Below are 26,923 nucleotides of genomic sequence, written 5' to 3' on the forward strand. Positions count from 1 at the left end.
TTTTTGCAATGGTCACACGTTTTTTACACATGCGATGTGCGATTTTAAACACTGTCCTATCTTTTGCAGGTGCAATTTTTTTGCGCATGTAAAAATCGTACATGTGACCACTTTCATTGGAAAGCATTAGTTCAAATAGAGTTTATCTTTAATCGCACCTATACATGCGCTAAAGAAATCAGTCATCTGACTGTGGCCTAAGCTAAATCCAGCACTGATGTTGTGGGTTCATTCTTAGTCCAGACGTCTGTCTGTGATAATAACTATAGTCAATCCTATAGTAAATGGTGTTGTACAAAATTTCACATTGTAGTGGCCCATCTGGCACTACAGGACAATAGCAGCACACTTGTCCTGTCTCACCTGTCTGTATGCCTTCCCTGGATACAGAAGGTGCTGTCTGTGGAAGAGACCCTGTGTCTCCCCTTCTGCTAGAGCTCATCACTGACATCAGCTAGCCTCTCATTGGCTGAAATTCAGGTTTAATTTCACTGCTACAAAGTCCCAAAGGCAGAAAACATACAAGTCCCTGTGCAAGTGGGCAGGTAGAGATAAAGGGATAAAAGGAAGTGATGCAGAGCAGTTAGCAGACTCGGCAGGAGAGATTAAGGAGGAGTTTGCAGTTTCTGTAGTCAGCGAGGAGGAGTATTCAGTAAGTTATTCCTAGCCAAGGTAGAGTGTGATGAACAACCTGCTCCCTTGCTATTTTACAGCAGAGGTCCAGAAGACCCTTTCCGAGGCACATCTTTATGAAACAGCAAGTTACAGCTACCCGGTGAAATCAAAGCCAGGATTAGCATATAGTCACTAGTCTCTCCGCTTCACAAATAGACCTTCAGTTAAAGCAAACTTACATTTGTTCATCTAATTTCACTTGTGGGGAAATTTGTCTACTAAATCAGTCTGCGGTTAAATAATAGAGAGAGCGTTGGAAACCAGCAAATCATCAAATGTATCTTATTGTATCTTGCCTGTCTTATATTGCGTCCCTGTTCACCAGAGATAAAGACCTCCACAGAAAGTTGTAAAGTTAACCTGTTGTTTGCCAATACCAAAGTTAGTAAAACTGCTCACTCTCAGTTTATTAAGCTATACTGGACTGGTCCCTGTTATTTCTGCGTCATCATCATTCCGAGTGTCCAAATACAGTGTGGTGTCACAGTGACAAGTAAAGGCATCTGGCCATACCAACTGTAAGTGCATTCGGGTGTTACAACATCTTTATCCCTTTTTTGCAGTTTAACAAATACATGAAATACGTCAATTACATAGATCCCTATGGAGAGGAGATTACCTTTAATGACAAAGGTCAAGTGCGCTGTCAATTGTACATAGCAAACTGGATTCTCCACAAAACCAAGATCAGCGATACGTTTCTCTTCACAAGCAAACCCATAACCATCGTGGAGAAAACATCAGAAGGGAATCAGCAGATAAGATTCAAATATTCTATCACATGGAAAAAAGGCCAAGTAAGTGAAACCGGCCATCACAGCTCATACTAAGCTCCTCTGTAAGGGCCCTTTCACATAGGCCGATATATCATCAGATTTTTGCATCCATTGGGAATCTAGAGGATTATCATTCAGTGTAAATTCAGTAAATTCATGCCTCGCCTGATTTGACGATGAACAAGAAGCAGATGAATTGTCATTAGAGATGAGCAAGCACCAAAATGCTCGGGTGCTCGTTACTCCAGTCGAACTTTCAGTGATGCTCGAGAGTTCGTTTCGAGTAACGAACCCCATTGAAGTCAATGGATGACTCGGGCATTTTTGTATATCGCCGATGCTCGCTAAGGTTTTCATTTGTGAAAACCTGGGAAATTCAAGAAAGTGATGGGAACGACACAGAAATGAATAGGGCAGGCGAGGGGCTACATGTTGGGCTGCATCTCAAGTTCCCAGGTCCCACTATTAAGCCACAATAGTGGCAAGAGTGAGACCCTCCCCCCCCCCCCCCCGCACTGTCAGCATAAAGATCGTTCTCCTCTGCCACAGCTGTAACAGCTGTGGCAGAGAAGAACGATGTTAGCCCATTGAATTCAATGGAGCCGGCAATACAGCCGGCTCCATTAAAAGCAATGGGCTGCCGGTGATCGCGGGATGAATTGTCGGGAAGGGGTTAAATATATAAGCCCTTCCAGACGGAGTTCAGAGCGACCGGCGGCAGTCCTCCTGAACTGCTCTGAACAGCTGTGAGTAGTATTCAGCAGCCGGGGATTTAAAATCCCCGCCTGCTGAATGAGCTTCCTCTGATTGGTCACAGCCTGACGAATCAGAGGCAGATCTCACTCACACACCCATTCATGAATTTATGAATGGGTGAGTGACTGCTGCCTCTCATTGGCTCAGCGGGACCAATCAGATTGGTCCCTGCGCTGAGCCAATGAGAGGCAGCAGTCACTCATCCCGCGATCGCCGGCAGCCCATTGCTTTCAATGGAGCCGGCTGTATTGCCGACTCCATAGAATTCAATGGTCAGTGCTCGTTTAATCGAGATGAGTACCGCGTGGTGCTCGTCTCGAGTAACGAGCATCTCGAGCACCCTAATACTCGAACGAGCATCAAGCTCAGACGAGTATGCTCGCTCATCTCTAATTGTCATTCGTCAATTTCTGCAAGCAGAAAACAGAACAACAAATGTGCGGTTAGTTATCTATGGACGACTGGCTGCTTATTGTGGATGGAGGCGGGCGGGCTCTCCACCTCCATTCACCGAGCAAGAAGCGTTCCTGTGCAGGAGCTGGGGGGTCTTGTTGGGCCCCTACACCGACACATCATCCTGTATAAGAGGGCCCTAAGCAGTCGCTGATCCTTCTTCTGGAACTGCTTGTACTTTTCTTTTTGTAATTTGACATTTTTTTTTTAACTTAGTCTCTATTAAATTTTTGCCTCAGAATACTAATAAGCGATTTTACCCACTAGCGTTTTTGTTAATGCTGCAATATCGCTGCTTTTTTTTCAATGAGACATTCAAATGTTAAAATCGCACCGCACAGAAATTGCAAAAGCACAAACTTGCGATTTTTGTGTTATGCGGTTCCAGAATGCAGCGATATTGCAGCATTAAAAAAAAAACAAAAAAAACACTAGTTGCTAAAAGCCCTAAATCTGTATCACATACATTTTTTAAAGTGACAGTAAGTGTGTTGATAAATTTAAACCCTCAGTGCCCAGCCTCTTTTCTGACTTAACGAAAAAGCACTTTTCAACATTCCATTGCTAGAGCCATAACTGGTTGACATAGCCATAAGACATAGCCATTTTTTTATTTTTTTTATTTTTTGGGTGGGGAGGGTGTGAGAGCTGTAAATTTTAATAACTGCTCTCTGCAGTACATATAATTGTGTTGTAGAACTTTTATAACATTTTTTTTTTTTGGGGGGGGGGGGGGTAAAGATGTAAAAAACAGCCAGAAGTTACAAAAATCTTTTGCGGTTTTGTTCTTACATTGTTCACCATTCTTTAAAAAAGAACGTGATGACTTTCTTATCTGGATCAGCACGATTACTGTGATACCAGGTGTTTACAGATACCTTTATGTTTTACTATGTTATCACAATAAAATCATGTTTTTAAAAGGACTCTGACAGCAGTCAGTCATTGGCTGGAGGGCGAGGGGGTGGGATTAGCCTGCAGCTCATGAATACTCAGGACTACTTCAACCAGTCCTCTGTGTATGCGCTGCTTTTGTAAAAGGCAGGTTTCTCCCAAACTCCTGCAGAGATCCGCACAGCAGACACATCACTGTAATAAGTGTTCATCTCACTACTTTATGCTGCCCTCAGATAGGGGTGTAAACAGATGGTGACAGAGTCTCTTTAAAGAAAAACAATTGAATCTGCATTGCTGCATTTTGAGACCCAGAATATTTTTATCTTCCTTACAGCGGAGCTGTGAGAGGACTCGTATTTTGAGAAAGAGTTGTAGTTTTTATTGGTACCAGTTTGAGGGACATGTGACTGCTAAAATGCTTCTTATTACATTTTTTGGAAAGTGACCAAAAAAAAACTATTCTGACATTACTTTTTAAAATTATTTTTACAGTGTTCACCATAACAAACTATCTTTGTTGCTTGGATCGTTATGAACATGGTAATACCTATTATATGTTGCTTTTTTGTGGTGACCCAGAGGGTCCACTAGAGACAAGAGACTCATGCGGAGGAGCTGGGAGGGTAAGATTAGCACTTGTCATGGTGGCATTTACCAGACTCCTTCCAGGAGGGATAACACGTGACTTCAGGCACCACTAGGCCTCTCCCACGACACCCCTTAATAGGGATGACCAATAAACAAATAAATATATAACAGGTTGTCAAGGGTGACGCCACTGTTCCCTTCCCGCCGTTATAGGACTTCGGTGGAAGAAAGAAAAGATTCCACAACTATGTAACTTTAAGTACCTTAGGTCCCTGGGAATGGTCAGGGCCTGGTAAACTTTACTTGCAGAAACCTTGGTACAAGGCACAAATGTAAAAGATGGCCATGCAGGCAAAACTGTAGATTGGAGGTCAGGGAGGAAGCACAGGATGACATCGGTACTGCAGTCCAAGTTATCTGTCAGGAACCGCTCATGGCAGAGGAACTCTCCAGAGAAGGACAAGGGGTAGGGTCGCTCCACAGACACTTAAGTAAGGCAGTACCTCTACATGGTGATCCTGGCCTTTTCTTATTCACACTCACTCTCAAACTCTCTTTCTTTCTCTCTTGGACGGTTCCAGGCATATCATTCTCAGGTAACTGCTCTTCTTCTTCCATCTTCACCACATGAGGTTTGAAGGTACCCTTATAAGGCTGACACTCTCAGGAACCCAGAAGAATAGACTTCAATCACACCTAAGTCACTCACATTTTTAATCTCACTCATACCACGGGACAGGGCAATGATTGATACAGACATCTCCCAGTCACATGCAGACATTAACCTCTCACTTGCTGCAGCTGAGCAGTACACATAAAAAAGACAAGACAGTTTACAAAGTGCATACACTCTAAAGACATGATATGTATGGCACTTATGGAAGGGACCAGGAATAGATATTTTGGGCCACTACAGCTCCCCCCTACTTATAATAAGCCACCCCCGACGCTTCTAATACAGAGTGTATTATCTGGAGAAGGGATATCTCAGTGTTCTACTCCAATTCACCCTCAGAGCTTCTACCCACTAGCATTTTTTTTAACGCTGTGATATTGCTGAGTTTTTTTCAATGGGACTTCTAATGTTAAATTCACATTGCACAAAAATTGCAAATTTGTGCTTTTGTGATTTTTGTGAAATACAATTTTAACATAAGAAAATCCCATTGAAAAAAAATGCAGCGATATCGCAGCATTAAAATAAGCTTCTGGGTAGAAGCCCTTAGGCCTCTGCATAGTTGCAGAAACCCATAAACACAGCTTCTACCCCCTAGTTACTTTACTAAAAGATTAATCCCATTCCTGGTGTTCTGAGACCACCTAACAAATGTCACTTTCTGAATATAGCCTTTGTTTATGACAGCGTGTATGAAACTGGTTTGGCCTAACCAGGAGAAATTCTACTAAGCTGAACAGAATTCAGGATGCACCAATATGGCTATGGAGCGCATGCATAACTATTCTCTCCACAGACAAAAGGAATAAGGCAAGTGGAATCAGCATTACATCCTCGTGTAAAAGAGCGAATACAAAACTGTAACTACACTTCAAAATAGAGAAGGATGACTGGCAGGAAAAATAAAGAGATGAGTGGAAAGATCATCACTCTCTCCAAAAAAGTAATAGTGTATGGTACAGACAGTAGCTTATGTCAATAAGGTGAAAGGAATGCCCCGCCTACTGAGACAGACTAGGACAGAGGACTAATACTAGAAAAAGACAAGGAAAAACAAAAACCTCTAGCCATACACATAAATCATGCACACCAGTCACACAGACCTAAACAGGAGCGTTTTTTATTTTGTAAATTAACACCCCCTTACTATAGGCCCATTTATAAACTACTTCCTCCGGCACGACACTTCAACTATAACATTGCAAGAAAAAACAACATTTCCAATATGAACATTATTATAAGCAGGCTATGAAAAAGGGACATAACTTGTGAGTCCTTTTATAAGAAGGGGACAACATTCATTTATTTTTCAAAGTGTCTGCACACGCTCTATTGAGATAGCTGTGCCTGTTCTGCACTGGGCATGCTCTGGCAAAACACTATGATTGGTGGAGCCACCGATATGGGATTGGTCAAACTATAGCCCCATTCGCTGTCTGTCAAGATTTTCTCCCATCATTATTTGCTGCTGTCTTGTCTCTGGTCTAGATTGGCTACTCAAAAGATTGTTCCGCCTCTTTTCTATTTAAGAGTTATCAGTTCAGCGCTCGGCTCACTACAGCGCTGGTTGTTGTTGTTGAGGACTCCGCAAGGCGAAACATGTCGGGGAGGCTATAGATTAGGTTTTAATAGGGTTTTGGTGGTGCTGATTAACTAATCTTTACATAGGCTTTTGGAAGTTGGCCATCCAGGCATATGTTTTGGTGTGTACATGTAAGCCGCCGACCGGGGTGGGCTTTCCAGAATACAGCGAAGTCCTGAACAAAAGACGCGACTCAAAACCAATCCGTAGCAATGAGATTTTACTTAATTTGGCAGAACCCTTAACCAACCTGAACTCCCCCAGAAAATTACATACGCTCAGCGGGGAAGCTGAGACTCTTGTGCCATGCAGCGCTGTGCTCTATAATGTGCGCCTTCAATATCCTCCAAGCTTTTGCCTAGCCGCAGGCCGTCTCTAACCAGCCGCTATTACCTTCTATCACCCTGGAAGCCGGAACAATCAGTGTGGATGCTAGGGAAGCACCGGCGGCACAGCACAAGAGCTTACAATCTTATCAACACACCCGTATTCTCCCCTTACACAACACCACTCAACAGATATAACAATATATAGCTCACAAGTCAAGGCAAAGTACAGTTGCGTAACGTGTGACTTGTAGATATCCTTAGACAGCTCTACGAGTATAGAGTTCTCTGTGTGTTAGGACTATGTCGGACAGCTCAGTCCCCAGCAGTGCGGCCGGCGGCCATCAGTATGCCTAACTAAACTAGCTAACTACAGGCCTTGTTATTAGTCTCAATCAGTTTGGCAGTGCGTGCACGGTTACACCAGAGGCCTTAGTTCTCTGGCTGACCCGGGTCTGGTGGGTACCTTTAGACTTTGTCCGGAACGCAGGAATAGGATTTCATCCAAGAACCATATGAACTCACTGACGCCGCTACTTCTGAGCCCGGTCTGTAATGACCATCTTCTCCGTTAAGATGGTAGTCTGACAAACTCTGGAACAGTCTCTAATGCAGCTCCCCTCACGGTAGCTCCGGTCCTCGTTGGGGTCCTTTTCCCGGTGGATCGCAGTGTCTCTCTCGCTAGCTGCAGTCCTCACCAGCCCATCTCAGCTCGCTCACACGCACCTCTTCCGCTTTCACTCTCCTCCTCTCTCTGGTCATGATGTACTTCTTTTTTTCTCTCTCCCAGTCCAGAGCACAGTGACCTCTTGTGGTCAAAAACAAAATGACAGTTACAACAGAAACAGGGACATTCACAGCAGGAGGACTGTTTCACCATCTTACATGCCACCCCACTAGATGTTGCCGTCCCTGGCAACCTCCCCCACTCAAACTCATCCTGCGCGTAGCGCTGTGGGGGTACACCAGCGGTGGACCTGGCCGTCCTGCGCAGAGTCATAGGACCAGGGACAGTTGGCACATTCGATGGATGTGGTTCTGCTGGCTGGGCATCTCTCTCCCTGGGTGGCGAGCTTGTCTCGACCGGGGACTCCGACATGGCCGGGACAGGAACTACCCACCATTCATCATCTACCAGGGGTTCCCCAATACTAGGGGTAGGGATAAGCATCTCCTTATCAGCCGCAGGTTGCTGAAAGTGACAGTGTCTCAACGTGTTACGGTGGAGGTTCCTTGAGGGTCCCCCAGTCCCCTCGGGCTCAACCTCATACACGGGGATATCAGGATCTACCTTCTGCTTCACTATGTATGGGACCGCCTCCCACCGCCCATCCAATTTTCCGGTTGGCCTCTTGGCTCTGACTATCACACGATCACCTGGAGCATACTCGTCCATCTGCACTGGCCCCGGGTTGGGGTGCACCACTTGTCTCAGGCGCTCACCCACAACCTTATGTATTGCTCGCAGTCGGCGACGATGGTCTTGCACCCAGGCGGTGGTGCTCCTCGGCGGAGGCTGCCTCGGATCCGGCATGTGAAGATCCTCGATCTCCTGGCCTGCTCTCCCAAACATAAGCATGTGTGGAGAGTAACCAGTGGTATTGTGAACCCTATTGTTGTAGGATCACATCAGCTCAGGTAAGTACTCTGGCCACTGGGCTTTTTGACTTTCCTCTAGAGTCCGCAGCATCTGTATCAAGGTGCGGTTGAACCGCTCACACGCCTCATTCCCTTGTGGATGGTACGGAGTCGTGCGGGAACGTTCGATACCATAGAGCTGATACAGCTCCCTCATCAAAGCACCCTGGAAACATGCCCCCTGATCTGAATGAATTCTCCACGGACACCCAAACACTTGTATAAAGTGTTTACAGACTGCCTCAGCAGCCGATTCAGCCGTCTGATCTCTGGTGGGCGCGGCCACTGCATATTTTGTAAAGTGGTCCGTCATGACCAAACAGTAGGGGTGTCCTGAGGTAGAGTACCCGATCTGTACATAATCAATCAATAAGATTTCCAGGGGGCGGAAGTCCGGATAGTTTGCACAGGGGCCCGTTGCTCGGGGCTTTTACTCAGCCCGCAGTACCGACATTTCAGACATGCCTCGGTCACCATTTCTCCCAAATCCGGGCAATATACGAAGCGCTGGAGCCATTGGTACGTCTTCGTGCTCCCGAAATGAGCCCCCCTCTCATGGGCTTCTTGAGCGGCAGCTGGTCCCAGTGACATAGGGATGACAACCTGTTGCCGGTGCTGCAGCTCTGACTGTACGTATATGCTCCGGCACAGGAGCCCCTGGTTAATACTCAGCTTATCCCATTGTCTCAGCAACTTCTGACCTTCCTGCGTCAGACTGGCCCGCTCGTCCGGGCGAGGCCAAACCTTAGTTCGGACCCACTTTCTCACTTTCCATAGGTCCGAGCAGCTACTTTGGACTCGTTCCCAATCTCCCAACGTCTTCCCCAACACCATCGGCATCCCTGAAGCCACCCCACTTGAATGTGTCAGATTCTGGAATGGTGGTACTCTGCCGAGGTGTGGAATTTCAATGTCTTCTAAATCCTCTTCTCCCCTCTTGGTCGGCGACCCCACCGGAACTCGGGAGAGGGCATCGGCGTTGCCATTCTCCCTCCCTGACCGGAACTGGATGCGGTATTGATACTTGGAAAGGCGGGCCATCCATCGCTGCTCAAGGGCGCCTAGCTTAGCGTTCTCCAAGTGCGCTAGCGGGTTATTGTCCGTCATCACAGTCACTTCTGCACCCGTCAGATACTCTGCAAACTTCTCAGTCATGGCCCAGACCAGCGCCAAAAGCTCCAACCTAAAGGAGCTATAGTTGTTAGGGTTGCGCTCCGACTCCCTTAACGACCTACTGCCATAGGCAATGACCCTCTCACGCCCGTCTTGAACTTGAGATAACACAGCTCCAAGACCATGTAAACTTCCATCCGTGTACAGCAAGAACGGGCTATCAAATTGTGCATAGGCCAGGATTGGGGCGCTGGTCAGAGTTCTTTTCAATGCCTCGAAGGCTTCTTGCTGTCGTGGCCCCCACTCAATGGGGCGATTCCTGGGCCCTCCAGTTGTGCCTCTCAGCAGCTCGTTTAGTGGACCGGCCAGATGAGAGAACTTGGGTATAAATCTCCTGTAATAACCGGCCAGGCCTAGAAACGCTTGTACTTCCCGTAGGGTTCTTGGCTGGGGCCACTTTTGCACGGCCTCCACCTTGCTAGGGGCCGGTTGTACCCCTTCTGGAGTGACCACATGTCCCAGGAACTCTATGCGCTGTTGGAGCAGTTGACACTTTTTGGGCTTGATTTTCAAACCATGATCTTGTAGTCGTCCCAGGACCTGCCGCAGTTTTTTAAGATGATCTTCGATTGAAGTCCCAAACACCACAATGTCATCCAGATATATCAATACTGATTCAAAGTTTAGGTCACCCAGACAGTGCTCCATCAACCGCTGAAACGTCCCTGGAGCGTTGGTCAGTCCGAACGGCATCCTATTGAACTCATATAGTCCCATGGGCAAGATAAAGGCTGTCTTTGCCTTGTCTTTTTCAGCTACTGGCACTTGCCAATATCCACTAGCCAGGTCGAGCGTGGAAAAGTACTTAGCTCGACCCAAGGAGGATAGTGACTCTTCGATCCGTGGAAGAGGATAAGCATCCCGGATGGTTCGGGCATTCAATTTCCGATAATCTACACAGAACCGAAGACTTCCGTCTTTCTTTCGCACCAGGACCACAGGAGCAGCCCACGGGCTTTTACTTTCCTGTATCACCCGGTTTTCCAGCATGCTGGCCACCATATTTTTCACCTCTTGATACATCTTGGGTGGGATTTGCCTGTACCGTTCTCAAACTGGCGCAGCGTCGCGGGTAGGGATTTCATGCTCGATAGCGGTGGCACACCCGAAGTCTTCATCATGCCTTGAGAACGCTTCCTGGTACTCCCATAGCGTGTCTTCCAGAAGCTTTTGTTGCCCCGGGGTCAGAGAGCGGGGGTCCACTCCCATCAGAGACATGATCACTCGACCGTTCCACTCAGCTGTTGGGGCCTGTTCTTGCTGGACCTTCACAGCAAAGGTCCAAGCCGACCTCCCATCTGGTTGTAGCGTGAAGCTCCTCCGGTGAATGACACCGCCCTCGGGCACATGAACTTCAGCCAGCAGGGTATTCCCAGGAACGATCGACTCACTGTCCCAGACATTGAGGCAGCGTATAGGCACGCACCCATCTTTCACGGTGACGAGTGCTCGGGCTACCAGCGGGCGGTTCTGCATTTCTCCCCGTGGAGCAGGCTCGATCAGGACCTCCAGTCCATTCAGTGGCCGCCCAGCTCCCACTGGAAGCATCAAAATTTTCTCCTGTCATGGTGGAATCTTCACTGGAGCTCTCAGCGGTACTCTCACATGCCCAATAGGACACCCTGACATGAGGCTCTTCTGTAAACTGCAGCTCCTCACCATCTGCTGTAGGACCTTTTGAGTTGGCCGGTGCGTGGTGGTCCGCTGCCAGTATTTAGGCCCTTCCTTGGCATAGAGGTGATGATCGAGGTCTCTCAGCACGTTCATGCCCAGCGTTACATCGAGTCCCTTTCGGGACGGATGATCTACCAGCACGATCCGCTTTTTGCCAATGTCCTGCCCAAACAGCCGGACTCGCATCCAGACGATCCCTTGTACATCCATTGCACCATTATTGGCAGCTGTCAACCGGATGACACTTCCATCTTCCGGTTCCATCATATGCCCGAAGTGTCTCTCGAAAAACTCCAACGGCATCAGGGTGCATTCCGATCCGGTATCCACTAGGCAGTGTACCTTTTGGCCCTCCAGCTCAGCTTCCATAATGGGACTGCTAGCATAGAGATCGCGTTCATTGCGTAGTGGGCTTAGCTCTGAGGGAACTGCCGCAGGATGCCCTGTTACTGCGGCAGTCGGAAGTTTAAAGCCAGCTCAGGTTCCGTCTGTTGGTGGCACTCTCGAGCGATATGGCCATACCGTCGGCAGCTCCAGCACAGAGGTCCCCTTGATCCCCGCACCCCGGATGGGTCTGGATTAATGGATCCTTGCCCCCGGAACACTCTCTGTGGAGGTGGGCAGGACGATGGGGTCAATCCCGGGGCCCTGGATGAGTCCGCCTTCATCTGGGACACTTCCAGGCGGAGTTCTCTCATTTCTGCTCGTAGGGCCTGGACCACATCCTTCAAGGACTCGGAGTCTTCAAGACCTCCACGGGCCCCTGTCACTTGGGTGCTACTCACTGCCTTCACACTCACAGCCATGGGCTCTTCTTCTCTCTCTACAGCAGCCCGGTAAACATTATAAAATGTCAGGTCAGCATCTGCCCGGGTCATCTCTTGCAGTTTATCCTGTAAAAATCTATTGGATAGTCCTAGAATAAATTGGTCTCGTAGTAGCCGGTCCACTTCCTTGAAAGCTCCCATGGCCCCTGAATCCCGTCGTTGCACTTCATTCAACACTTCCTGTAGGGCGTTAGAGTATTGTATTAACGTTTCACCCTCTCGCTGGGACCGGTTGAAGAAGCTGCTGCGCAACTGCGCTACCCTGGTTCGCCCTCCCTGTGCCCCCTCCAGCAGGGAGAATATTTTCTCCAAAGTGTCTCTTTCTGACTCGGGCCGTACCATCACGGTCCGTCTAGCGTCGCCTTCCAGGGCCCCCAATGCTATCTCTGCACGCAGCGCAGGTATCAAATTACTCAATTTAACTATACTTTGTACCCTTTCGGTCCAGTCCTGCAACCCCATATTTTTACCGTTAAACTTTGGCAAGTGCTGCATTAGTGCTCCAGCCGATAAGTACCCTACTTGGGCTGGCGTGACAGGTACTGGGGCTAGGAATTCTTGTTGCGCAGGGGCACCCTGGGCCGCTGGCGCTAGGGGAATGTTTCCTGCCACGTCTCCGTCCATGACGATCGCTGTATCCTGCCGACTACGCCAAGTGTAAGCCGCCGACCGGGGTGGGCTTTCCAGAATACAGCGAAGTCCTGAACAAAAGACGCGACTCAAAACCAATCCGTAGCAATGAGATTTTACTTAATTTGGCAGAACCCTTAACCAACCTGAACTCCCCCAGAAAATTACATACGCTCAGCGGGGAAGCTGAGACTCTTGTGCCATGCAGCGCTGTGCTCTATAATGTGCGCCTTCAATATCCTCCAAGCTTTTGCCTAGCCGCAGGCCGTCTCTAACCAGCCGCTATTACCTTCTATCACCCTGGAAGCCGGAACAATCAGTGTGGATGCTAGGGAAGCACCGGCGGCACAGCACAAGAGCTTACAATCTTATCAACACACCCGTATTCTCCCCTTACACAACACCACTCAACAGATATAACAATATATAGCTCACAAGTCAAGGCAAAGTACAGTTGCGTAACGTGTGACTTGTAGATATCCTTAGACAGCTCTACGAGTATAGAGTTCTCTGTGTGTTAGGACTATGTCGGACAGCTCAGTCCCCAGCAGTGCGGCCGGCGGCCATCAGTATGCCTAACTAAACTAGCTAACTACAGGCCTTGTTATTAGTCTCAATCAGTTTGGCGGTGCGTGCACGGTTACACCAGAGGCCTTAGTTCTCTGGCTGACCCGGGTCTGGTGGGTACCTTTAGACTTTGTCCGGAACGCAGGAATAGGATTTCATCCAAGAACCATATGAACTCACTGACGCCGCTACTTCTGAGCCCGGTCTGTAATGACCATCTTCTCCGTTAAGATGGTAGTCTGACAAACTCTGGAACAGTCTCTAATGCAGCTCCCCTCACGGTAGCTCCGGTCCTCGTTGGGGTCCTTTTCCCGGTGGATCGCAGTGTCTCTCTCGCTAGCTGCAGTCCTCACCAGCCCATCTCAGCTCGCTCACACGCACCTCTTCCGCTTTCACTCTCCTCCTCTCTCTGGTCATGATGTACTTCTTTTTTTCTCTCTCCCAGTCCAGAGCACAGTGACCTCTTGTGGTCAAAAACAAAATGACAGTTACAACAGAAACAGGGACATTCACAGCAGGAGGACTGTTTCACCATCTTACATACACGCACAGTTACACACATGATACTAACTGATGACTAGAGGTAGAGAATGAGGGATCCAAATTTAATGTGACAGAGCTTTTAATGTGACACGAGGAGAGGGCAGAGATTGTGTTGATCCCTGGGGAGCACAGTACCCCAATCCTGGATGCCTGTCCAAGCATTTCTGCTGAGGTATTTCAGGAATACACAACATGTCACTTAAATATAGATTTGCGTTCCTCATAAAATTCTCTATCAGATACATATATCACATGCACTACTTTCAATTGGAAAATATTGACTTGGTTCCAAGACGGCTGCTTTCAAAATGGCAACTATGTTTGGCATCGCCTCTCTCAGATTTGCCCCCTTCCCGCTTCCCCCCAGCTACTGTTTTCCTTTAATTCTGGTGTCTCCACACCTTTGGACCACTCTGTATTTCAGTTCATATTTCTTCTCTTCAAGAAGCCGCAGTCTCGCTGTAATGATCGATGTTCTCCGGGATACAGAAAACGTTCTAATGGAGGACATCATGTCTGCTGCTATGACTGTGTCCCATGTTCTGAGGGTGAAATGTCCAATATAACAGGTAAGAATATTGCATACCATGGATATACTAACCTGCAGACAGGAACAGAGGCTGAAAATTATCGGATATAGGTAAAATAAAATCCTCCACAAGTAGAGGTGGGATTTCACAGTACGGTGTGATGGAAATGGACAGTTGTGTTAATGCTCATGCAAAGTGCTACTCTACGCCTGGTCATATCAGATGAGGAGTTCAGTTCTCACTGTCTGCCAGTCAGGTAAAAACATGACAGAACTGTGCGCCTTTTAGTACATTTGGTGAAAATCATTCCATCTGCTTCCTTTTTTGATACTTTAGGCCAAATTTATTAAGACAAATGTTTCTCACATCAGTCTTAGTAAACAGGAAGGTGGAATAAAAGATGTGCCAAACATTTTAAGAGGCGGGTTGAACTACACAAATTCTGTCTGGTGTGAGTGAGATACAAATGTCCCAGAAGAGCTGAACTTCAGTACAGCAATTATTATAGTAAGTCTCTATTGTGTATCCAATGGGGAGAAGATTTCTCTGCCAGGATTATCCTTTCATTACCTTGTACAGTGCCGTAAATGTACAGCAGATGGCACAGCAGGAGGTTAACATAAAGGGAATGTACAGAGGAAACACTTGGCATCAAACTAATGGCCCTTATAGACACAAGGAGAACCTCACGAGTCTCATCTGCTCAAGTGAATGAGTTGGTGATGTCCGCGCATGAGCCGCCTGTTCAGATTGCAAGATTCACTTATTGTTCAGTGTTTCACATTCATGGAATCGGTAGATCAGGCAGCATAGCCAAGTCTTTGGAAAATCACTGCATCCAAAATGATGCTCCTTTATTGCTTCCAAATACAGAAAAAATTCTACACTTCAACCCCTCAGAGGTCCTTGACAAAGACCCTTGAGGAGTTGAAACGTTGCATTTTTTCTGTATTTGGAAGCAATAGAGGAGCATCATTTTGAATGCAGTGATTTTTCAAAGACTTGGCTATGCTGCCTGATCTACCTATTCCATGAAGTATTCCTTGGATCCTAGGGGTCGGGTCCTCTTTGATCTTTGCATGCCCTGTATGCCTTGTACCATTGGTGCTTTACTTGTGGAGTGTTGCTGCTTCATTCATAATTTGCCGGTGTTTCACTTTCATCTGTGAACGATCAGTATATAAATTGCCCGACGGGCATGAGCCGGCGCTGATTTTTAAGTCGGCTGAAACTGAACAAAGTACCTCATGATTCTGGTTCGCCGTTCAGTCGTTGGCTCGATTATCATTCAGTTTTGCTTGTTTGAATGATTTTGTGAATGATAATCATTCAGTCTAAATGCACCTTTAGAGTGGGCACCATTCCCCACAATGGCTTTAATTGCATTTACCATTTATAACATAATACTTTGTCTGAGAGAGCTCGATAAATTATAGGATTATTAACCCTTTAGTGACGACGCCTGTTTGCACCTTTATTACCAACTTGTTTTGTTTTTTTTTTCTTCATTACATTCTTAGAGCCATACGTTTTTAATTTTTCCATCTGCACACCCATATGAGGGCTTGTTTTTGAGTGAAAAGTTGTGTTTTTAATTACATCATTTTGATGTACATATAATGTATAAGTTTTGATAATTTTTTTAGGGGGATTGGGGAAATAAAAATCACAATTCCTCCATTTTGTTTTTTGGATTTCATTTTCACGACGTTCAGTGTGCAAAATAAGTAACATAATAAAAATATTCATTAGATCAACACATTTCTGGCGATACGTTGTTTATGCAGGTTTTTTATGGTTTGATATTTTTGTGCGCAAAAAACACATTTTTTTAAAATAAATATTTTCTTTTGTGTCACAGCATTCCAAGAGCCAGAACATTTTTACTTTGCCATTAACGGAGCTCAATGAGAGCTTCTTTTCTGCAGGATGAGCTCTAGTCTTCATTTACCCCATTTTTGGAAAACACCTAACATTCTGATTGCTTTTATTCCACTTTTTTCCCAGAAGCAAGATTTACAAAAATTGCATTTGCTATTTTTTTTAACTGTATTCACCATTCAGTATAAATGGAATGTTCAATTACTGCTGCAGCTCGGTATGATTGAGTCAATATCACATTTGTATAAATTGTTTGCAAGCTTTTCACATGGTTTTAAAAAATGTTGTTTTTTTTTCTCTGCATTCAAAGACCCCTAACATTTTTCCTATGCATACAAGGGATATTTTTGCAGGATGTGTTGTAATTTATAATTGTACTGTTTTTGAGCCATAAAACATTTTCATCGCTTTTCATTCTGATTTTTGTAAAGTGGGATAGACAACATTTTGCCGTGTTATTTTTAATAAGCACCATGCTGGTTAAAAAATGCACAAACTTTTTTCTCTTGGTTTCGAATGTGGCAATACCAGATTTGTAATTTTAATTTTTTTTTATTCACATGGTAAAGGGGAAAAGGTAGGGCTTTGAGATTTTTTTCTTTTCTTATTTTTATAACTTTTTATTTTTGTCTCACTAGGAGAGATGAATATCAAGATATTTTATCATTCTTATATTTAGCAGTGTGTTACAATAGAGCTGGTAGGCCACTGTAATTGGCAGACTCTCAGGCTATATTCAAGCCTTCTAGTGCCATAGCACCCGCTGCATGTAAAAGGTTAAACAGCGGGGATCGGTGGTTTCACCTATCTGCTCCATTTGAGCAAGTGCCAGGCTATTATCCAATAGCCAAGCACCACTCCCCATGGAACTGGAGACCCGTGCCAGACTTCTGATGTAGCACCATAAAAAAGCAATTGCAACAGAATAAAGGCCCTTAATGGCCATTGGAAAAAGACATACGGTCAGTCGTCAAGGGGTTAATGCAGCCACCATTATGGGGAACCAACTACATTTGGGTTGCTACAGCTTATTCAAAGCGCAATAAGGCTGGGTTCACATCTGACTAAGATACACTGCTCTACATTGAAATTCCAACACCAAGAAGGACAAGTTGTTAAGTTATGCAAATTGAGCAAGTTGGAGATGTTGCCAAGATATGCAAATGCTCAATCTGTGGCATGTGGGAGGGGCTTCAATAGTATCAAATCCAGATTGAAAGCAAGTTTTTTCTGCCATGTAAGTCTTGAAATATCGGATAAAGTATTGCAGTATAACTGTGCGATGCCTCCTGTCTGTCAACATGCCAGTTATTGCCCCTTGTTAAAACTGAGATGAACAGAATACTTGAACTGAGAGACCTTGGTTTATCACTTCAGCAGATTTCTATATATTTTTTTTAAAAAACCCTCTCTCATAAATCGTATTTCTTGCTGATTTTCAGTGCATAGGCAGATAGAAGAGATATTTTTCATTACATACAGGCCAGTTAGATTCTTTCAGTGTATAGGCAGATAGGAGAGAGATTTATCTCAGACTGTATGTGAAAATGCCACCCCACAGAATGTCCACCTCTCACACGCTGCTCATAACACACAGATCAGATAGATTCCTCTCAGTGTATAGGCCGATAGAAGAGAGATTTATCTCAGACTGTATGTGAAATGTCACTACACAGAATGTCCACCTCTTACATGCTGCTTATAACACACAGATCAGATAGATTCCTCTCAGTGTATAGGCAGATAGGGGAGAGATTTATTTCAGACTTTATGTGAAAATACCACTACACAGAATGTGCCACCTCACACACTCCTCATTTTTACCCTGAAAGGTAACGCCCCTTTTTATTCAAATTTCCTACCCAGACTGAAGGTTGCAACACCTTGTTATACTTAAAGGCACACTCCATGCAAGCAGTCCATGTCCACTTCCTTTTGTACTTTACAGCCTTTCAGCCTTATTCCTGTCAGTATATACTCATATTTCTAAATGCGTTTTGTATTGCTGAGAAGATAACTGTCTCTAATATTGCGGGGTACAGATATGTTACATAACATAGGAATGGTCATGCCAAATTTCAAGTTTGTGCAGTACAAATGTGTGTTATTAGTTACATTACATAATCAAGTTGCAACCCTTTAAATTTCCAATAATTAGTATGCAAAGAATGGGCATGGCAAATTTCACATTTGTGCGGTAAAAATTGAGAGAATTAGATTACGAACATAAAATTTGGATGCTAATTCTTTTGCGCTTAGAAATGAATAAACGAGTTGGGACTAGAAATGAGCGAGCGTACTCGCTAAGGCAAACTACTCGAATGAGTACCAGCCCGCTCGTCTCTAAAAATTTGGGTGCCGTCCGGCGGGGGAGAGCGGTGAGATGCGGAAGTGAGCAGGGGAGAGTGGGGGGGAAAGAGTGAGAGCGAGATCTCCCCCCGTTCCTCCGTGCTCATCCCCGCCGCTCCCCGCTGGCACCCGATTCTTTAGAGACGAGCGGGCAGGTACTCACACGAGGCACTACTCGCTCGAGTAGTTTGCCTTAGTGAGCACACTCACTCATCTCTAATTGTGACCCATTAACTTTTCCTATTTATGACATATCAATGCTCGTGCCAAATTTCAAGTTTCTATGACCTCAGGAAGTGAGAGAATTAGATTATGTACTTAAAGTTTGGATGATAATTTTTTTGCACTTAAAATTGAATAATCAAGTTGGGACCCGTTAACTTTTCCTATTTTGGACATAATCCATGCTCATGCCAAATTTCATGGTTCTACGACATCGGGAAGTTGGAGAATTAGTGGTGAGTCAGTCAGTGAGTCAGTCAGTGAGCGAGTCAGTGAGGGCTCTTGTCTTTATATATATATAGATATGAATACCGCATGCTAAATCTACTATTTTATATATGCTACTATAGATAGTGAGATCTGTCATAAATGTCCTGAAGAAGAGTGGCCTGATGAGAAGAAAGTGAAATGTGTCCCCAAATTATATGAGTTTCTATCTTATGAGAAGGACATTTTGGTTGATGTTTTTTCAGCACTTGCTTTATTTCTTTGTGCTGTCACATTATTTATATCAGGACTCTTCATTTATTACTGGGACACTCCAATTGTGAAAGCCAATAACCGGACTGTGAGCTTCATCCTCCTCGTCTCCATCTTCCTAAGCTTTCTCTGTGTCTTCTTCTTCCTTGGACATCCAGTTCACATAACCTGCTTACTGAGGCAAACATTATTTGGGATCTTATTCTCTATTGGCGTTTCTTCTGTTTTGGCCAAGACTATCACAGTCTGCATCGCCTTCAAAGCCACCAAACCAGGCAGCTCCTTGGTGAAGTTTGTCTCATTCAAAGTATCTAAATATGTTGTCTTGATGTGTTCTTCTGTACAAGTTCTCATTTGTGTTATTTGGTTGTTGGTGTCACCTCCATATGTAGAGTTTGATCATCACACTTATCCTGGAAAGATCATCATTCAGTGTAATGAAGGCTCAGATATCTGGTTCTCTTCCATGTTGGGTTACATGGGGCTCCTGGCAGCGGTGAGCTTTGTTCTTGCTTTCATGGTGAGGACATTACCGGACAGTTTTAATGAGGCCAAGTACATCACCTTCAGCATGCTGCTGTTCTGCAGTGTCTGGATCGCCATGATCCCAGCTTATCTGAGCACCAGAGGGAAATACATGGTGGTTGTGGAGATATTTGCCATATTGACCTCCTGTGCTGGAGTTCTTGGCTGTATATTTTTTCCCAAAGTGTATATTATTCTTCTAAAACCTGATCTCAACTCAAAAAATATAATAATGCAGAAAATAAAGTTATAACTTATAAATATCACATTACAAGAATATGGCTTATGAGCATTAGCTGTGCTTTGATCGAGTTACATGATAATCACAGGATTTCCAATACTCTGATATGGCTCATTACTTTTTAAAGTATTTAAAGTGATGTAACGTTGTAGTAACTCCAGATTTAACAGTGTCCATCACATGAACAACAATATATGAGAATTAATTTGGATTCTTTGTATTTATTCTTGATTACTATATTAATATAATTATGTTAATAAAATACTGCTAATTACACATGTCATTACTGGCCTTGTGAACTCAGAGTTGCTTTCAAGCAACCCTCCAGTACCAACCAGAATGGTCACGTAGCTTCTCTGACTCCACAGTTTATTAATTGAGATGAGATGACTACAACTTTCTGACCGTGTTCACCATCTAGGATAAATAATGCAATATATTAATATATTGGGTTTGTACTGAACAAATATGATTTGTAACCAGAAAGTGACAGAACTCGGCGCTGATCCCAAAACACACACATTGCCGAAAAGCACTTTAATACTTAACAGCATTTCATATCAATCAAGAAATAAAAAGAGCTACACATTTGAACCCCTGATTGGGGACTTCTTCAGGCTTGAGGACGACCCCCAATCCAGACAAGAAGCATGTAGCCCTTTTGGACGCAGAGCCAAGTTCTGTCATTTTCTGGTTTCCATTATTGACCCATTTTTAGAGCTCTGAGGACGGCCCTCGTGGTGCATCAGGACAAGAGATTACAGTTCTCAAAGTGAAAAATATGCATCATCTCCCTGATCGGTTGTTTAGTGCAGTTGTGCTCATGTTTAGGACAACTTTTCCAGATGAGAGGGACAACCATATTTTTCCCATTATTGGTTGTTTTACGTTACTACACTAGTATGTTTTATGTTAAAAACAGGAAGAGTTTTAAAAAAAAACTTTTAATCTTTTTCAATTTTGTTATAACTAAAAAAAATCTTTTTTAACATACAATATATTATATTATTTCAGCATTTCAGTATAGTGTACTTTTAACCCTTTCCCGCTCCAGGGCGTAAGTTTATGACCTGGCAGCGGGGTACTTCCCGCAACAGTGCGTAAACTGACTTGTAACTTGCTTCACTGCATTTCTCTGCATCAAGACAACCAGTTTTGGGCATAACTGTCTCTCTTTTTGCTCTCTCAGAGTGATCATAATTGGTAAGAATCACACATGACCCACACATTTAACTCACCTGTAGCCGTAAAATATCAATCCCTCAATGACATACTTAAAAATTAAGCTTCCTCAAATTCTTAAAGGGGTTCTGACACAAATATTGTTTTTATGCTTTAGCAGCCATTGTTCCCTGGTCTGCCTAATGGACCCAGGAAACCCATGGTTTAATGGCTGCTAAAGCATAAAAAGATAATACTTACCTGTTCTTCTGTTGTTGTTGACATCGGGGGGGGGGGTCATCTCCCAGCAGGCGCTGTTCCTCCTCTTATGTCTGCACGAGACGCGCCGCTCCGGGATCGCGTGCATGCGCAGTGGAGAGGTGCCCTCTGACAGGAGTCAGGACGGGCTGCATCTCCACTGCGCATGCGCAGCACTCCGGAGTTCAGCAGGACGGACGGGCCGGCCACAGCAAGCACTGTTTGTGACGTGCGTGCTGTGGGCGGTCCGTCCGTTCACCTCGGAAGTGCCTGACGGACGGACCAGAGCAGGAAGCGGTCTTTTTGACCGCTCCTGCTCTGCTTTAAAGGCACAGAAGAAGATGCCGGCTGGAGGGGACATGCCTGGCGATCAGGCCAGGCCAGGCAAGGTGAGTACAATTTTTTTTTTTTATGTCAGAACCCCTTTAATTCATTAATCTAGAATGTCTGCTGCAGTTGTCTTTCCCAGAATGACTACCTATCTAACGGGCATTTCCAGAAGTCTAAACTGATTAGTGGAGTCCCAGACTCTACTTACCAAACAGCATAATAATGAGGTAGCCATTATACTGAATAAACACCATTCTACCAGTATGAGAAGGTTACAGGGTACATCTATCCAGCAAAAGTTTGTCTCACATACTGTTACATTCATTAATGCAGGTTATTCACACTCATTACCGATCCCAAGCCGAAGCGTATTTCTTGTTAACAGTTTCACAGGGACAGTGTACTAATCTATTAGCAAAAAGGAGGACCTTTCATAGTATAGATAGTTAAAATGTATTCCTCACTTATAGATATAGTAGGCTTATGACACCTGGCTGCACAATAAATACAATTGGTGCAGCGAATGTTATAAAATGGATCAATATAAGTATAGGATACAGGAAATTTAGATTATCAAACCCTAATAGCTAATGTAGGTGAAATTCTCCCCACCTCTAAGTGGTATTAACATTTATAAGGTGGGAGGTAAGTTGGTAGGGCCAGGTGCCATAAGCCTACTCTATCTATAAGTGAGGAATTTGACACTGTGAATATCCTCACATTATGTTTGCCTAAGTTGTTGTAATGTTTGTCATTAGACCTTGATTGTCACCAACGCTTTGACTTTCAGGTCCGTTTGTTGTGAGCCCTAATTATTTTAGATATAATCTCAATAAAGCTTAGTTTTAGAATCAATCCTAATAAAGAATACTTGTTAACTGTCCAAGCTGAAGCAGAGGCTTTACTTCTTATGATCCAAATTCATCAGACTAAAGATTTCTCTCTATTCCATCAGTCTGTCTGTCTGTCTGTCGGGACAGTTTTTATCTCTGTACGCATAACAAATCTCATGGAAAAAGGGGGAGACATTCCATTGTGCAAACTATTCTTTTCAACAAAGTACATCATACATTCTGATATACAACTTGAAGAATCTTTAGATCCTACTTATATAGCAAACACTACAAACACAGTCCACACAGTCCGGACATCGTCTATTCATTCACACAAAATATACTGATTGGTAGATCAGCAAGAAATAGAAGCAGAGGATTGTACCTTTTCTCCAGACAGCAGAGACAGACAATGCATTAAGAACAAGGGTCCTACTCACCACAATTGTTGTGCCTGACTGGTATCTGTTGTCCACAGAACCCAAACATTCCACTTCTCCGCATTTTCCTTCAAGAACTATTAAAGTAATCACTTAATTTAGGTGATACTTCAGGGGTATCAAGGGGTATCAATCAGGTATACCGAATTATAATTACAATGCATAAGAGAAGGAAACATGTAAAATAGTATGGTGTCTCAAGCTTTCTTCTGAAGCACATTTATTGACTACATCCTATATAGTAAACTTGATGTAGGCTGATCACATTCTTGCCTCACCCCCTTGGTATGCAATTTAATTGCAATAAGTATTTTACAGTAAATCATAGTAAGGTTATTATTAGAGATGAGCGAGCACCAAAATGCTCGGGTGCTCGTTACTCGGGACGAACTTTTCGCGATGCTTGAGGGTTCGTTTCGAATAACGAACCCCATTGAAGTCAATGGGCGACCCGAGCATTTTTGTATTTCGCCGATGCTCGCTAAGGTTTCCTTGTGTGAAAATCTGGGCAATTCAAGAAAGTGATGGGAACGACACAGCAAGGGATAGGGCAGGCGAGGGGCTACATGTTGGGCTGCATCTCAAGTTCACAGGTCCCACTATTAAGCCACAATAGCGGCAAGAGTGGGCCCCCCCCCTCCCAAAAACATTTACTTCTGAAAAGCCCTCATTAGCATGGCATACCTTTGCTAAGCACCACACTACCTCCAACAAAGCACAATCACTGCCTGCATGACACTCCACTGCCATTTCTCCTGGGTTACATGCTGCCCAACCGCCCCCCCTCCCCCCCACAGCGCACACCAAAGTGTCCCTGCGCAGCCTTCAGCTGCCCTCATGCCACACCACCCTCATGTCTATTTAGAAGTGCGTCTGCCATGACGAGGAACCGCAGGCACACACTGCAGAGGGTTGGCACGGCTAGGCAGCGACCCTCTTTAAAAGGATGTGAAAAGAACTGGTATGGAGGCGCAACACTCTAAGCTACTAGAAGATGTAGATCAAAGTCCAATGTGTGATGGTGAAAGCACTTCTTTTTTATTATTTTTTCAGAAATTAAAAACCAGCAATGGAATACGCGTTTCGGGGAAGAACCCCTTCGTCAGTTCGGCTGGATAGGACAACAGGATGCCTAGGGGTGACACGATTCCAAAGATGTATGGAATGTGTCGGAGGTCCTGTGTGCAGGAGGACAGGGGAGAAAAAAAATGCTTTAACCAAAAGCATTTAAAGCATTTTTTTTCTCCCCTGTCCTCCTGCACACAGGACCTCCGACACATTCCATACATCTTTGGAATCGTGTCACCCCTAGGCATCCTGTTGTCCTATCCAGCCGAACTGACGAAGGGGTTCTTCCCCGAAACGCGTATTCCATTGCTGGTTTTTAATTTCTGAAAAAATAATAAAAAAGAAGTGCTTTCACCATCACACATTGGACTTTGATCTACATCTTCTAGTAGCTTAGAGTGTTGCGCCTCCATACCAGTTCTTTTCACATCCTTTTCGCTACACTTACGCCCACACTGGTGGAGCGTCATCTGGTTGGCAGCACCTCCACCATTCAAAATACTCAATCATTGAAAACTCTTTGTACTCCATAAATATTCCACTACCCTCACTGGGTCTTGCTCCACCCTCCTTTTTCATTTCTTTTACTCACCTCTTTAAAAGGGGTGGGGCGATAGCCCACAATGCTGTACAGAAGCAATGAGAAATAGAATCATGTGCCACCGCCATCAGGAGCTGCACACGTGGGCATAGCAATGGGGAACCTATGTGCCACACACTATTCATTCTGTCAAGGTGTCTCTGCATGCCCCAGTCAGACCGGGCTTTTTAATTCATAGACACAGGCAGGTACAACTCCCTATTGTGAAGTCCCTGTCGACCGACAGCATGGGTGGCTCCCTGGAACCCACCGGCGATACACCAAAATATCCCATTGCATTGCCCAACACAGCTGAGGTAGTAATGTCGTGCTTAATGCAGGTGGGCTTCGGCCCACACTGCATGCCCCAGTCAGACTGGGGTTCTTTACAAGTGGAAACAGATGCATTTATAATTCCCTGTGGACCCACAGCATGGGTGGGTGCCAGGAAGCCACCGGCGGTACATAGAAATATCCCATTGCATTGCCCAACACAGCTGAGGTAGTAATGTCGTGCTTAATGCAGGTGGGTTTCGGCCCACACTGCATGCCCCAGTCAGGTAATATGTACCTTAACAGTAACCGCGTTGGTGGTAATGTGTTGGTGACTGCGGACCTAGTAGCGCGGTTTTATTTTGTTGGTTTTCGGAATGTGGCCAGGATTAAGTGGGCTGTGGCGGGGGATGTTTTTGAGGCACTACGTGTCCTCTCCACGTGTCCGTGGTTATATGCACCTTAACAGTAACAGCGTTGGTGGGAAATGGCCTCGCCGCCATCATGTCTTTGGGAAGCCTCTGTGAGGATATATATATATATATATATTGCCATATGTTCTTTATACTTTTATACCTATATGCAAGTTTTATTCAATTCCAAATGAGAGAAAAAACTTATATGTCGCCTTACATCAGATATTCCATGGCTTTAGAAGGCTGAGAGAGATGTTCTAGAAATTCAGAGATGATACCGAACCAGACATGAAGGACGCGTGTACTTGGCCGTTTTCCCAGAAGTCCATATCAAGATGTTCCACTATGTACATAATTTTCACTGTCCCAGGCCGGAAATCCGGACTTCTTAGAATTGAGTGGGTGATTCTTTGCACTGGAGTTAATTAAATACGTGATTTTCTGTACAAGCCAGAGGCGCCTCACTGTCTAAGGCGGAAATCCGGACTTCCCATATATGGTTATGAGCCCATCACCCCCTGGTGGGGATGGGACAAAGGGTATAAGATCTCATGTAATCTGTAATAAAGCACGTCGGCACAGCCGAGAGCCATGTCCCGTGTGAGGAATGATACCAGATCCCTGTGTGGTGTCTCTTCTTACCGCCGGCAACGGGGCAAGTGGGGTGGGCCCGATTGGTGCTGTACTTAGAATATTTTATTACCCTGACACCTCTGTTTCCCTAGTTGTAGGGGGCAGAGGCGTCACGGAGGACGGTCGTGCGATCGGCTACGTACTCCCTCACCATCCTTTTACAGTGCTCCCGCCGACTCAGCCGTGACTGGGGAGCGGTGACACAGTCTTGCTGGGGAGCCATAAAGCTGGCAAAGGCCTTGGAGAATGTTCCCCTGCCTGCGCTGTACATGCTGCATGATCTCTGCGCCTCCCCTGCTACCTGGCCCTCGGAACTGCGCCTTCTGCCACTAGCGCTGTCGGATGGGAAGTTTACCATCAGTTTGTCCACCAGCACCCTGTGGTATAGCATCATTCTCGAACCCCTTTCCTCTTCGGGAATGAGAGTGCAAAGGCTCTCCTTATACCGTGGGTCGAGCAGTGTGTACACCCAGTAATCCGTAGTGGCCAGAATGCGTGTAACGCGAGGGTCACGAGAAAGGCATCCTAACATGAAGTCAGCCATGTGTGCCAGGGTACCTGTACGCAACACATGGCTGTCTTCACTAGGAAGATCACTTTCAGGATCCTCCTCCTCCTCCTCAGGCCATATACGCTGAAAGGATGACAGGCAAGCAGCATGGGTACCGTCAGCAGTGGGCCAAGCTGTCTCTTCCCCCTCCTCCTCATCCTCCTCATGCTCCTCCTCCTCCTCCTGAACGCGCTGAGATATAGACAGGAGGGTGCTCTGACTATCCAGCGACATACTGTCTTCCCCCGGCTCTGTTTCTGAGCGCAAAGCGTCTGCCTTTATGCTTTGCAGGGAACTTCTCAAGATGCATAGCAGAGGAATGGTGACGCTAATGATTGCAGCATCGCCGCTCACCACCTGGGTAGACTCCTC

At 45.3% G+C, this 26,923-nt stretch overlaps 1 protein-coding gene across 1 annotated transcript; it reads left to right on the forward strand.

Moving 5' to 3' along the window:
- The first annotated feature begins 12,418 nt into the window (after positions 1-12,418).
- Positions 12,419-20,021, forward strand: LOC136573421 (vomeronasal type-2 receptor 26-like). The gene is made up of 3 exons (XM_066574713.1): positions 12,419-12,442; positions 14,206-14,350; positions 19,114-20,021. The coding sequence occupies exons 1-3, from the start codon at positions 12,419-12,421 to the stop codon at positions 20,019-20,021; spliced, it is 1,077 nt and encodes a 358-aa protein (XP_066430810.1).
- The last annotated feature ends 6,902 nt before the right edge of the window (positions 20,022-26,923 follow it).

This window comes from Eleutherodactylus coqui, chromosome 7 (assembly GCF_035609145.1).
Source record: "Eleutherodactylus coqui strain aEleCoq1 chromosome 7, aEleCoq1.hap1, whole genome shotgun sequence".
Lineage (NCBI taxonomy): Eukaryota > Metazoa > Chordata > Amphibia > Anura > Eleutherodactylidae > Eleutherodactylus > Eleutherodactylus coqui.